Here is a 13325-nt window from a genome sequence, read left to right as displayed (position 1 = left end):
AAAGGTTAATAACTTGTTAGCATGAATAAAGTACTTCTTCCTAAAGATTCTCCCCTTATCAATAATATTAAGCATGCTACATAGCAACAGCTATACCTGTTTTCCAATTTCAAAACTTAGCCCTGTCTAACTCATTGGACTACTTTATAAAGCCATTATCTAATGTTCTTGGTGGCTTTTGTATGTGCTTTTGTTTTCAGAAGATGGGACAAGAAGCATGATCCATATTTTAATTATTGTAATTATGTTCAAGGGCATGATGTCAATTCATGATGTATCATCAAAATATTTCTGTATAACATAACTTCTCAAAATGTTTTCACAACTAATCTGTATACTTCATGTGTGTTTCTTTCTCAGGTTTTGGCTACCTGACCAAACAGCTGATGAAGTTAGCTGCGGGACGTGTGGTTCTTGCCTTGGAAGGAGGACATGATCTCACTGCCATCTGTGATGCATCTGAAGCCTGTGTATCAGCCCTGCTGGGTAATGAGGTATGCAGAACAGTCAAAATCAAAACCAGATCATGTTGTAAAGATACATTTTTAACAGCAGAGGTGCTAAACTGACAATTGTTTTTTGATATATTGATGCATTCAGTGCGCTTTGAAAGGTAATATAACATTAAATGAAATGGAAGAGTCACAGCTGAAATCACTTTTAGTCCATAGAATATTTGAATTTTACCATAACTTTTTTCTTTTTCATAAACATGTCTGCTTGTAATTTATAACTAATTGAATGTCCTTTACAAGTTCAATTAATAGAAGGCAGTGGCTTTTGCCCCTTAATGCTGTCCGTAAATTATGAAATTTGATCCTTTTCCTCTGACATAAATTACCTTGTAAGTTTTACTTCCTTGTTACCTACCAGTGCTAGAATAATTAATGTATATATGTATATATAAAATTTATACCTTGTTTTTTTAAATAAATCTTACCAGCTGGATCCTCTGCCTCAAGAAATACTTCAGCAAAAACCCAATGCAAATGCAGTAGCATCACTAGAGAAGGTGATTGAGATTCAAAGTAAGTTTTTGCTCTAAGTAACCTCTTAATGTTCTCGTTGATGTACTGCTTATGGACAGGAATGTTAGAAATTACATTAGTAAGCTCCTTAATGCAGTCGGCCCTCCTTATCTACAAATTCCGCATGCGCAAATTCAACCAACCGAGAAAACCCAGAAGTGCTCTTCCAGCACTTGTTGTTCGAACATGTACAGACTTTTTTTTCTTGTCATTATTCCCTAAACAATGCAGTATAACAACTATTTACATAGCATTTACTTTGTATTAGGTATTATAAGTAATCTAGAGATGATTTAAAGTATACGGGAGGATGTGCGTAGGTTATCGTGGATCGGGATCGGAAAAAAACTGGAAGTTCTCTTACTAAGTAAGTCAGAACAGGTACATCCGGTATTATTTAGCATCAGTTAGTCAAACATTTGTCTTAGTATATAGTATAAATTTTACCTTTCTATGCATATAAAACACTTAAGAAACATATGTTTCAGCGCCAGGCTCGGGAACTGAAATTCCCGAGTTTGATCCAGTGACAGATCACTCCCGAGCGTGCTCTCCATCCATGCCGGGTTGATGTAGAGGATCAAGAACCCAAAACCCAATAATGAAACAACTGTGTTGCTTAGTAATAATTGTAGCTTTCATCGGGGCAGGGCCTATCTCACTTTATCCTTTAAAATTGTTCCAATTGTTGACCGACTGTAACCTAACACTTTTCCAATGACCGATGGCGTTTCACCTCTTTCCGATCACTTTATTATTTCCACTTTATTTTAAATCGTGATGGTGATTATTTTCGTGAACTGAAACACTGCAGATTCAGAGCTCCGCTGCCGGGTCCTAGTGTCCACCATACTGAGAGGGGTTAAATAAGGTCTGGGGTTCCGCTGGGTCCTAAAGGTCCACCGCATTGAGACTGGTTGAATAAGGGACTTGAGCATCCGTGTTTTTTGGTACCCGCGAGGGGTCCCAGAACCAATCCCTCGTGGAAAAGGAGGGCCGACTGTACTTCCTCTTCACCACAACAGTGGCTTGGTAGCAACATTGTAATAAAATTGATCCGATGATGGTGCCTCGAAAATGTTTTCCTTGTAGCTTCAGAGCAACCATGCACATATAAGCTATCAGCCACGCAAACATAAAACTGCCATTAATTCTGAGGGCACAGTATGCCATATGAATGTTCTTACATTACAGAGCTCCATAAATCATTTATTTCCGTAAACATCAAGAGCCACAAATTAGGTTGTCCTTCCATGTTTGCAATTGATCAATAGCCTCAAAGGGGCAGCCATTGCTGTGTTGCCAAAAGTGCTCTGAAATCTACACTGCATTATAAACAGAACAGTCCCCTGACATTTGTAAAACTGCCTCCATCTGAAGCAATTCAAATGCAGCTATAAAATGGGCCTAAGTTGTATAGATTGGCAATAGTAGAACCAATGCCATCCTGACTCACTTTTTGTAAATGACACAACCTTCTCCCAGTGATTGCTTGGTAAAGTCTGTATTAAAATAAACAAAGACCAGAAGATTACTGTTCGATCCGAATGTATGCTCATTGGATGGATTCCCCAATTTGGGCATCTTTAGAATAAGATTGCCAATGGGAAATTATCCTTTCCAGAATGTGCAGTGAGATTATGATTCTGTGCTTTATCTCAAACTCCTCTGCCTTGATTGAAGAAAGGAAATTTCTTGAATACTGACTGCATATATAGTCTTGTATCTTTTTGCAGCAATGATAGGTACACCATATGCACAATAGTTGCACTATATACATGAGCTGCAGTTGTTTATGTCCCATTAATGAGAAAACTTGACAAATTTTCCAAGCATTGATAATTTGACTTTCAGGCAAACACTGGAGTTCGGTGAAGCGTTTTGCTTCCACAGTGAGTTACTCCCTACTGGAGGCCCAAAAGCACGAGAAAGAAGAAGCAGCAACTGTTACAGCATTAGCCTCTCTGACAGTAGACACCGAGCAGAGCAGTTCTGAACCAGAGGCCAGGTAATTATTTCATCTCTTGCCTAATGAATAAGAATCGGAGCAAAAGCTGCAAAGCAAGATAAAAACAAAAAATGATGGAAGCACTCATGAGGTTGAGCAGCAGCAGTGGGGACAGAAACACTTGAAGTTTCATTTTTGGGTCAAGGATCCTTCAAAGTGAAAAAATAGCGGTTAGCACGATGCTATAACCATTCTGGGTGTCAGAGTTTAATTACAACACTGTCTGTAAGTAGCCTCTGTGTGTCATCCCTGTGGAATGCATAAGTTTTCCTCAAGTGCTCCAGTTTCCTTCCACAGCCCAAACATGTACCGGTTAGATTAATCCCTGAATTCTATTAAGATTAATTGGGTTGTCGGGGGTTGCATGGGCCGGAGGGCCTACTCCGCGCAGTATCCCTAAGTAGATAAGTAAATAAAATAAATCTCAAGAGCTACAACATGCCCAGAGCATAGACTGAGGTGTTGTTCTTTGCACTTGTATTGGGCATTGTTGGAGCAATACAAGAGTCATAGATTAATAAAGCACGGCCCAAGAATCTGTGCCCCACCCAGCTCGTTCCAATTTCCTGCATTCCCTCCATGCCCCTGTCAGCCCCAAACCCCACTTACCAAGTGCTGCTTAAATGATACTATTGTACCTTCCTCAACCACTTCTTCTGGCAGCTTGTTCCATATACCTGCCACTCTCTGCATGAAAACGTTGTCCCTCAGCTCCCTTTTAAATCTTTCCTCTCGCGCTGTCATCTAATCCCTCTAGTTCTGCATGTCAGCTAGTTTTGCACTTCCCTACCCTGGAGAAAAGACTTACCATCCACATTATCTATACCTCTCATAATGTTAAAAGTTTCTATAAGGTCCCCTCATTCTCCTACACTTCAAGAAATAAAAATTTGGCCTGACCAAGCTCTCCCTGTAACTTTAGCCCTCTACTCTGGCAACATCTGCATAAATCTTTTATGCACTCTTTCCAACTTAAATACATCTTTCCTATAACTGGATGACCAGAACTGTCCACAGCACTCCAAGTGTGGCCTCACTTATACAATTGCGACATAATGCCCCTACTCCTATACTTAATGCCCTGATTGATGAAGGCCAGGGTACTAAATTCCTTTTTCACCACACTGTCTACCTATGGTACCATTTTCAACAAGCTGTGTACTTGTACTCTTAAGTCCCTCTGTTCCATTACACTCCCTAGCACCTTTCCATTAATAAGGTAAATCCTATGCTGGTTTAACTTTCCAAAATGCATCACTTCACATTTAACTGTATTGAAATGCACTTGCAACTCCTCAACCCACTTCCCTAACTGACCCAGGTCACCTTTAATCCATAATAACCTTCTTCACTATTAACAGCACCTAAGTTCATGTCATCCACAAACTTATTGATCAAACCTTGCGCTTTTGCCTTCAAATCAATTTATATAAATAAGGAATAATAAAGGGGCGGAGTGGGATGGAGAATTTAACTGATAGGCAGCTAGAAACTCAGGATACCCCTTGTAAACTGAATGGAGATTTTCTGCAAAACTGTCACTAAATCTGTATTTTGTCAAAGAAGAGGGGACGTGCAAGCTAATAGCTGCTTCACAAGGAAGGACTTTTTGGGTCTCTGTATGCTGGGAAGGAAAGTGATAAAACAGCAGGTTTGTCATTGTTCCATACTTCCATGGGAAAGGGAATTCTTGGTGGAAGTGAAGAGTGATCCAGGTGTAGTTATGGAGGGAATGGTCCTTCAGGATACTGAAGAGAAAAATGAGAAGATACAGTCCTGTGCAAAAGTTGTAGGCATATGTTAAAAAAAATCTTTAAAGCAAAGATGCTTTAAAAAAATTACGTGAAATGTTTCTAAGTATCAAAAAAATTACCATAAAGGGCAGTAAACAGTAAAATACTAAAGCAAATCAATATTTGGTGTGACCACCCTTTGCCTTTGAAACTGCATCTGTTTTCTTTGGTACATTGTCGTGCAGTTGTATAAGAAATTCAGCTGATATGTTGTTCCAAGCATCTTGGAGAACTTCCCACAGTTCTTCTGCAGACTTTGGCTGTCTCGCTTGTTTCGGTCTCCCCAGCTAATCCCAGACAGCCTCAATGCTGTTGAGATCAGGGCTCTGTGGAGGCCATACCATCTGAAACCATATAAAAATCTGGAGTGCCTAAGACTTTTGCTCAGTACTGTATCTGGTTGAATCTGACTAAAGTAGGCAGAGGATGATCTGTTCAATATAGAGGCTGGTAGCATTGAAGGTGGGGCAGGAGGAATCTCATCCTTGTGCTGGCTGGGAGCAGCAGTGTGAGAAGTAGAGAAGCAGTTCAGAAGTCTTGAGTTTCAAGGAGGGGAAAAGTTGTGGTTAAAGAAAAGAAAGACAGCCTTAAGGCACTCATATGGAAAGTCTCAGAGTCAGAGCATGTACAACAGAGATAACAAAGTTAAAAGAATGGAATAAAGTTTTTACAAGGAAATGTACTGAAAGTTGTTGTAGTCACAATTGCAGCAGGAGCTAAAAAGGTTATATTTAATACTAGACAACGGGGTGACCCGTTGGGGCACACTTTGAGAGAAGGATAGTGCAGTCTGAGGTGACCAGAATGAACATTAAATTTTCCTGAATGCTATTGATATCGCTTTGCTTTGGAAACTGAAGTAGAAAACCTCAGTTTATTAAAGAAGAACGATGCGTAGCAAAGCAAATATAGCTCCTCATTTAACGAAGGACACTTTTAATGGCATCATTTCTGGTTTACCTGCCACCCTTGCGCCTCTCATTGTCATTCTGGAGACGTGCAGTCCTTTCATCCCGTCTCTTCATCTCTTCTGTTTATTCTTTGTCTCTGATCCTGGAGACGTCCATACCTCTCCTCTTCTCTCGTCTTATTTTGTCCTGACTCTTTGATCCTGGAGTCCCTGGCCTCATCCAATTCTTGTTCTCTCCCTCGCCTTGCTGCTTCCCACCGACGTTTGGTGTCATCTCTTGACCGTAATGTCTCCCTTCCCTTTCCACACGGCATAATTAGGCTGACCATTTTTTTTTTACCCTAATGCTGGATAGAAGATACGAAGCACTAACACCAAAGGATGCTAATTATTCTTGATGTGGTTGGCGCTCTCCTAAATGGACGTGATATAGTCACCGCTGTCCTTCAGCAAAGGGTTTTATGAGTGTCTCAAAGTACGTCATTACAATAAGATGTAATTACCTCTTATTGATGGGTGGCAGTTAGATCTGTCCCAATCCTGCACATGCTGATGGTGATAAGCAGAATGTGACCCCTCGAAATGGAGCTACCCTGCCCTTTTGCTCCGGTAGGTGTCGCTGCTGAGGCTAGCCGTGCACATGCATCAGGCTGTCACGCCCCGATTTCCATAATGGCCGATCAGCTCTCGGGTGAAAGTCAGTCTGTTGATTTTTTGGCAAATGAGCAATTTTATACGAATATATAACCCTGAACTTTGCCTGCATTCTGTAAGTTAGCGCATTTTAATTCAATTTAGCCAAAAAAAGTGCCGCTGTATGCGCATTTTGTGCTGATTGGAGGTCACAGACAGAGCATGAGAGTTTTAGTATTATATAGATTAGTTGGAAAGAATTATGGTACGTGGTCTGAATAAATGAGAAAATGGGTATTTCCCACAGTGCTAACCCAGTGCTATGCTTACCTCTTAGTTTCTCAGTAAAGTGGTAGGCATAGCTTGAGCCTGTGCAAGATTCTATAGCTAAAACTTTGATTTTGAGAAACTAATTGATTTGAAGGGGAAGTTGCTTAATGCAAGAGCAGGTACAACCAGATGAAAAAAAGACTATTGATGGAAGATCTCTCTTTGTAACTGCTGCTTTTTAAAGGAATCATTATCTTGACAACTTGGGTCTGCACATCTCATAGAAATTCCCTCTGCTTTCTCCACCTTTACCATTCTCTGCAACGTTAAAACTCCTCATATTCTCTCACTTTTCCAGTTCCGATGACCCAAACATTGATTCGATTTTTTTTTCCTCTGCTCTTGCTGCTTAATCTGCTGAATGTTACCAATTTTTTTTTTGCTATGGTTATTTCTAAATAATAGAAGAGATGCTAAATTGATTTTATGTAAAGTTTACCTTTGTTTTTAATCCAGTGAAATTTTTCATCTATCCTTGGCTGTAGCTAATTAGTAGGCCTCTGCAGGTTTTCACTCAATCAAAATTCCAATTCGGACAAAATCTTTTTGTGGGGATCTTGTATTTTGTTCATGAGTGTTTTGATGATCTGGTCCTCTTGGTCACTGGGCTTTCAGTTCTTAATATGACAGAAGAACCTCCCAGCATGAAGTAATTGGTAAATTTGTTGCCAGCACAGACATAAAACTCTTGTCATTAATTCCCACTGGCAGCATCTTAAAATCTTCTGTGTTCAGATTTTCTAGCAAATGTTGAAGTTACACCATAAGAAGCGTCTAGTAGACATTGTAATGTTTAAGTCTAAATGCAATGTCAAGTGGCAGAGCCACCAGCAAACCTGGAAGTAAATCTTATTAACTATATTCATGGTTTTATTTGATTGATGACACTTTGTGATTCCCTTTAAATGGTGCTTTTGATGTTCCAGCCCACTTCTGTCAGTACACGCTGACGAGAGAAGTGATTTTGAGGGAAGAGATTTTTACCATAAGCAGTGTTGTATGAATTTGGAAACTGTTTTAGATTGTAGCTTGATTGGTATTTTGAATCAAGCTTTCTCCAAACGTCAAGTTAGTTAAAGTTGTTCAAGTTACAAGATTTTCATTTTCAGTATCCAAACTGGCTACTTACGACAATGACATAGACTGCAGAAATGCTGATAGCTACTTTGGCAGTTTTTAACTGCTGCATGCTTCATCATTTTTGGCCTGGATTGTGCTGGATGTGAACCTTGTCTTATGTTGACTACTCTTAGGTAGTCCCAAGGTCACAGAGCCTCCAATGTCCACCCAGTGCCACAACCAATCGATAAAATAGAACAATCTGTCAGCAGTGACTAGGCCACAGGTAATTTAAAATAAGGCCTTGCTTGCAGACCACCCTAATGGCTTTGTGTTAGCACATGCTACTAAAGGTCTTTGTTAGTTTCTGAATGAATCTGGTGATTGGAAACAGCAAAATAAAATATGTAAATAATTTTAAATGGTGAATAAAATTATTAATGAATTTGCATAAAACCACATTAAATATGTAAGTTCACTCAAGATAATTAAAATAGTTGAAAACTTATCTTCACTTTTTAGTGAGGTGTCTAATGCACCCACATGTTCTGTGCCTTGGAAATTTGGAGTATGTTGACGCATACATTTTAGCCAGGCACTGATTTTCCAGGTAGCTCTCAGTACAATCCAGTTTATTGGAGTTCAATTCATCATGAGTCAATTCCATCATTGAAATCTGGCAATGTTTTTGACCTTATCTTCACACTTTAAATTGATTGGTTAAGTCTTTTTTAAAAAAAAACTAGGGGAGGGAGGAGGTGGTAAAGAGAGATAATTTTGATTTAATGGGAAGAGCCACCGTTTCTCATAATTTTGCTAAATGCATAGAATGTTCAATTGAATCTCCATTTCTTTGTCAGCTTTTTAGCCACAATTAAAAGTCATGTGAAAATTAAAATACTGCAGGAGCTGGAAATCAGAAATAAAAACAAAGTACAAAGAGAAACGGTTAACATTTCGGGTCTGAGACTGTTTGTCAGAACTGGAAAAAATGTGCGATCTATTCACCTTCCTCTTCCTCTTTAATAATCTGAAAATATTTAACAATGTAGGGTACCATAACTTAAACTCTACATCTTTAACAAGAAATACAGTGAATTAAATATGCTGTTTATTTTTCACTTTGGAATTTACCATGATAATTTACCATGAAAATAGTTATTCGAATCAGCTGACTTTTTAATATGAAAAGTCTATAAAGATATTAAAGATAACTGAAACTGCAAAGTGCTAAAAACTGATTTATTTTTAAAAGGCACAGTACATGGAAGTTTGAAACATTGTAGGACTCTTCTGGCCACTTCCATTGAGATAAATTAAGACATTATTATTTTTCAGGCAAGGGGACGAACCAATGGAAGAAGAGCCAGCAATGTAAAGTGCCAATGGTCATATTACCGTCACCTGTGTGAATCTTTCTTGTAACCTCCTTTAAAGTCTATCAGACATACAGTGTCCATTGTCTGCCTCTGACAGTGTTATTGTATTGAACTTGAACTGTTGTGAAAAACATCTAGTCTTCAAGCTAGATTCACTAGCCAATCTGTCTGTATTTGAAGACCTGAAATTGAAGAGTTTAAAGGGACACCGCAGCTTTGTATTTCTTCAAAGTTCATCTGTTCTCCCTTAAGGGAGAATAATGTTTTAAAGGTTACAAAACACTTGAGGCTTTGATTTCAGATCCCTAGCCTAAATGCAGTGGTAAGATATTAGCGTTTGAAATGCTTATGAGAGTTGATGAATCAGCTTCCTAGAGGATGTTGAAAAGCAGGAAAGAAAAAACGATGGAGAGGAAGCAGTATAATAATTTTGTCAGGAAAATTGAAAGGAAATTTGTGCCTTTAAAAAAAAAATGGTTGAAACTCACAACTTCATTTTTAAATGCCTTAATTTACATCAATGAAATACTGCTGTTGATTTTTGGAACATAGTCAAAAATGGCATGATCATCTGATTGAAAGATCTTCAGCTGCTTTTAGTCACAGATGAACAACACCCCTCTCTGTATAAACATTTGGTTTATTTATTTCTTTTTGTAAAATTTCTTAAACTTTATTTGTGTATTTGCTGATGACCAACTGTTTCAGTTTAGTTGTGTAAATACTCTTGTAATATGTCCTTTCAAGTTCTCCAGTTGCCGTTTGAAGAACCCTAATTTTGGTTTCCTTCTTTGTTACCTTAAAGTTTTAAAATTTGAAAAGAGAGGTTAACACAATATAATTTTCATACAATTTTATTGTTTATATATTCAGAAAATTGTTATTTTTGTCTTTTTTTTACTCCTAATATGTTTAACAGGCTTGTAGTTTCTGCTGGGTAAGGTGGTTTGCTGTTTGCTTTCTGTATTGAGGTTCACCTGGCAAGGAGAACCAAACTGAGCTCTTTGGACTGCAGGTCTAACATTGGAATATTTTCAGCTGAACTTCAGAGGTCCTTGTAATCATTTTCCTTCACAAAACGTAGTGTTTAATTTGAGCACCAAGCTCAGAGAATTCATATTTCAATCAAGAAGGCTATAAATGATGTATGTTTATCTCAATGCTTTTCTAAAACTAGAAGGCAAACTAATTAAGTCAGCCGGATTTTAAAAGAGCGGGTACAACGATTGTTGAATTGTAGCACTAAATGTAATGTCCAGATGGAAGCAAATTGATAACCTTGATAATTTTGTGTGACTGAATTGATGCATTTAGCAGTAGGAATTCTATTAGATACATGCTTTTTAAAGGCTTACAGAAGACAGCTATGTACTCATGTGAATGTAGTAGTTAAACAGCGGATGGGGGATTTCACTCTTTCATTGAACAGTAAATGGTAAAATAGATTATTTTTCTGTTTTTAAAAAGTCAGAACATTTTACTGCCTTGGCAGGGAATTCAAAACATGACAATATAGTTGATTAACAAGCCATTTGCAAACGCTGGTAAAATAATGAAGGAGTTTCTCAAAACTGGTTTATGCAAAATCTTAAATATTTAATAATGTAAAGGTTAGAGAGAAGTAGGCTTTATAGTTTCACCAGTAGAGAAAAGTTGGGTTATTTGATGAGAACTAAGTGAGAGACACCAAGACTGAATGAATGTTTGTGAACATCGTCCTGTCATTAAATCAATAGTTACAAAAATATACCATCAAAGAGATGACAGACGGGACCTGTGTTAAGCATGGTAGTAGTTGTTTCAATAGACAGACAGCTATAAGATTGATTCAGTGAATCTGTAAATGATTGAAGTGAAAGGCTGGGCCTCTCAATACAGGTTAATTAAGAATTGCTGCCGTACTTGGGTTGGCCATAGAAGGTAAAAGAAGTGCAGCCATGCATTTCACAACAGTAAAATGAAGCTTTACTTGCCATCTGCAACATTGGCGTGAATTTTGTAAAATGGTGTTTTTTTTCACGCAAGCAGCTTGGTATTGATGTATTTTAGTAAACAAAATATATTTTACATTTTTAGCTTGAAAACATACAATATAAATAATTGTATATATAGAATATATTGTTTAAATTCATAGATTTGCTGCTGTTTGGGTGGATTAAATACTATAACTTTTTCAATAATGACTTTGGGTGGATATAGTAATGTTAAAGTCTCAGCTGGAATGCAGTTGAAAATTCCAGTTTTAATAGTTATTGCGTACATTCCTCTTTCAGTTTTAGTTGAATCCCGTTTTCATTCCTCTATTTATGAAGTGATGGAAAGTTTTAATAAGAAGTTGCTTTGATTTTAAGGTCCACTGGATGGGCTTTTCTGACCATAAGAATGCTGCAGCGTATTAGCTTTCAAGATGAAAGGAGCGATTTCATTTGATAAAGATAGTGTGATTTGATATGAAATATGGACTTTATGGTGACCTTAAATGTACAAGACTGGGGTAAAGATGGGAGGTGGTTTAAATTATTTGTTCAGATCTTAATGTTTGTACAAAAATTGTGCTGTTACATTGTTTTAAATACAGTTTAAAGATAAATATAACATAACTGCTCAGCTGTAAGATGGAGGAGGTGATGTGTTTTAAACAGTGAAACTGGGTTTCCTGTACAAATATTGATTTTTCCAATGTGTGCCTCGTGTCTGGAAAATGCTTCTTCCAGAGCCCACCCTGTAGATTTTAGTGATAGATGGACTTGCTTCATAATTTTCTTTTGTTACATCAAATGCCTTCAACAAAGATTGAAATGCAATACTAAATATAAGTCAAAAGGCCATTCTAATTAATTACCTAGTTTGTATAAGCATTCTAACTGGGAGAGGTGTAGTCATTATTTCCCTTTAGGATTCTTTACAGGTGCAAAGTAACTTTGCCAAAATTCTGTATGCTAGATTTTCCACTAGGGTATAGCTTGGTGTTCAAATGTACAATTATAATAGACATCTCTGTTGGAGGAACAAAAGCAAGTTTTGATGACAGCTTGCATTACACTGTATAACAGCAAAGTGCAGATATAGCTTGTGTTATTAAAGTGTACTGTGTTGCTTTAACCTTTTCACCATACAGTCTTGGCACCCATAATTGACTATGGAACATTCTTTTCCTGTTGATTTTATTCTGCCTTGATATATATTTGTTCCAATGAGGTAAAAAGCCTTTATCTAGAATCTACTGGAGGATGGATGTATCATGTGGTGAAACAGTCTGTCTGTAACAATTTCCTTGCTATGTTGGCAACAATCTATTTGAATTTATTTTCAAATATATAACTACAAAAACTGTTAAATTTGCATTTAAACCACATTTTATTGTTTTTGTATCCATTGACACCACCCAGTGTCACTAATAGAATTGTCAATAAGTTAAATGTCTGTATTTAGGTGAAGTGCTAAGTGTGTGTATAGTGATTTATTAACAGTATTGTATTGCAGCAGATGTTTATAATTTTTGTCATAATCAAGCTGACGTAAATCTCAAATTTCCTTCTCCCCTCTCACTCCATCTTCCCTTTCTGTATTGTTTGGAGTCCAGTATTTTGTATCATGTTATAACATTTGTGTTTGTGTAAATAAAATAATTTGTTTCTGGCAAAATGTGTTTGTTGCATATCCAATCATCTGACATGTATGTTTAAGAATACACACATTTAACAAAGTTTAAAATGCTGACAGAGAAATGATGTGCGACAGAAAGGAGAAAAATCTTCTCTCTACTGAATAAGGCTGCCCATTTGTGTCAGTGGTCCTGGAATATTTGATATAATTTTGTTCGTGCTGTGAAAATGTTGATAATCCACATGCAGGATGGTGCAGGCTCTGATAGCACAACTGCAATGAGCAGCAATTTGGCTGTTTCATATCAGGATAAAGAATTTGCTGAAGTTGGCACTTCTACTTGTGGTCCAGTGACCTCATTGAAAATTTGTGTGTGTTTGTGAGATAAGGTTCCACTGCACTGCCCTGTACTTTCAAAGCACTCACATATGAAGAATCAAGTATTCAGACAGTACCAACCTGGCTGAATCAGTACAACTTACTCTTAGTATAATTACAGACCTCAATAATAACCCCAAAAATCAGAAACTTTTATTGATTAGTTTGTAAGGTCATTAGTACTAAGTAAATAGTATTGGA

At 37.4% G+C, this 13325-nt stretch overlaps 1 protein-coding gene across 11 annotated transcripts in view; it reads left to right on the top strand.

Annotated features, from left to right (window-relative positions):
- hdac5 (histone deacetylase 5) overlaps positions 1 to 12802 on the top strand; it is a 330728-nt gene extending 317926 nt beyond the window's left edge. For all 11 annotated transcript variants that reach the window (XM_063037383.1, XM_063037380.1, XM_063037381.1 and 8 more), the window contains 4 exons: positions 361 to 494; positions 944 to 1028; positions 2883 to 3036; positions 9100 to 12802. In XM_063037383.1, coding sequence (XP_062893453.1) covers positions 361 to 494; positions 944 to 1028; positions 2883 to 3036; positions 9100 to 9139 — 413 coding nt within the window. In that variant the 3' untranslated portion in view covers positions 9140 to 12802. The remainder of the gene's footprint in view (positions 1 to 360; positions 495 to 943; positions 1029 to 2882; positions 3037 to 9099) is intronic.
- The last annotated feature ends 523 nt before the right edge of the window (positions 12803 to 13325 follow it).

The sequence above is a fragment of the Mobula hypostoma genome, chromosome X1, assembly GCF_963921235.1.
Source record: "Mobula hypostoma chromosome X1, sMobHyp1.1, whole genome shotgun sequence".
In the NCBI taxonomy this organism is placed as follows: Eukaryota; Metazoa; Chordata; class Chondrichthyes; order Myliobatiformes; family Myliobatidae; genus Mobula; species Mobula hypostoma.
Note: the sequence above shows the minus strand (reverse complement) of the source record. Positions and strands in the feature narration are given on the sequence as shown.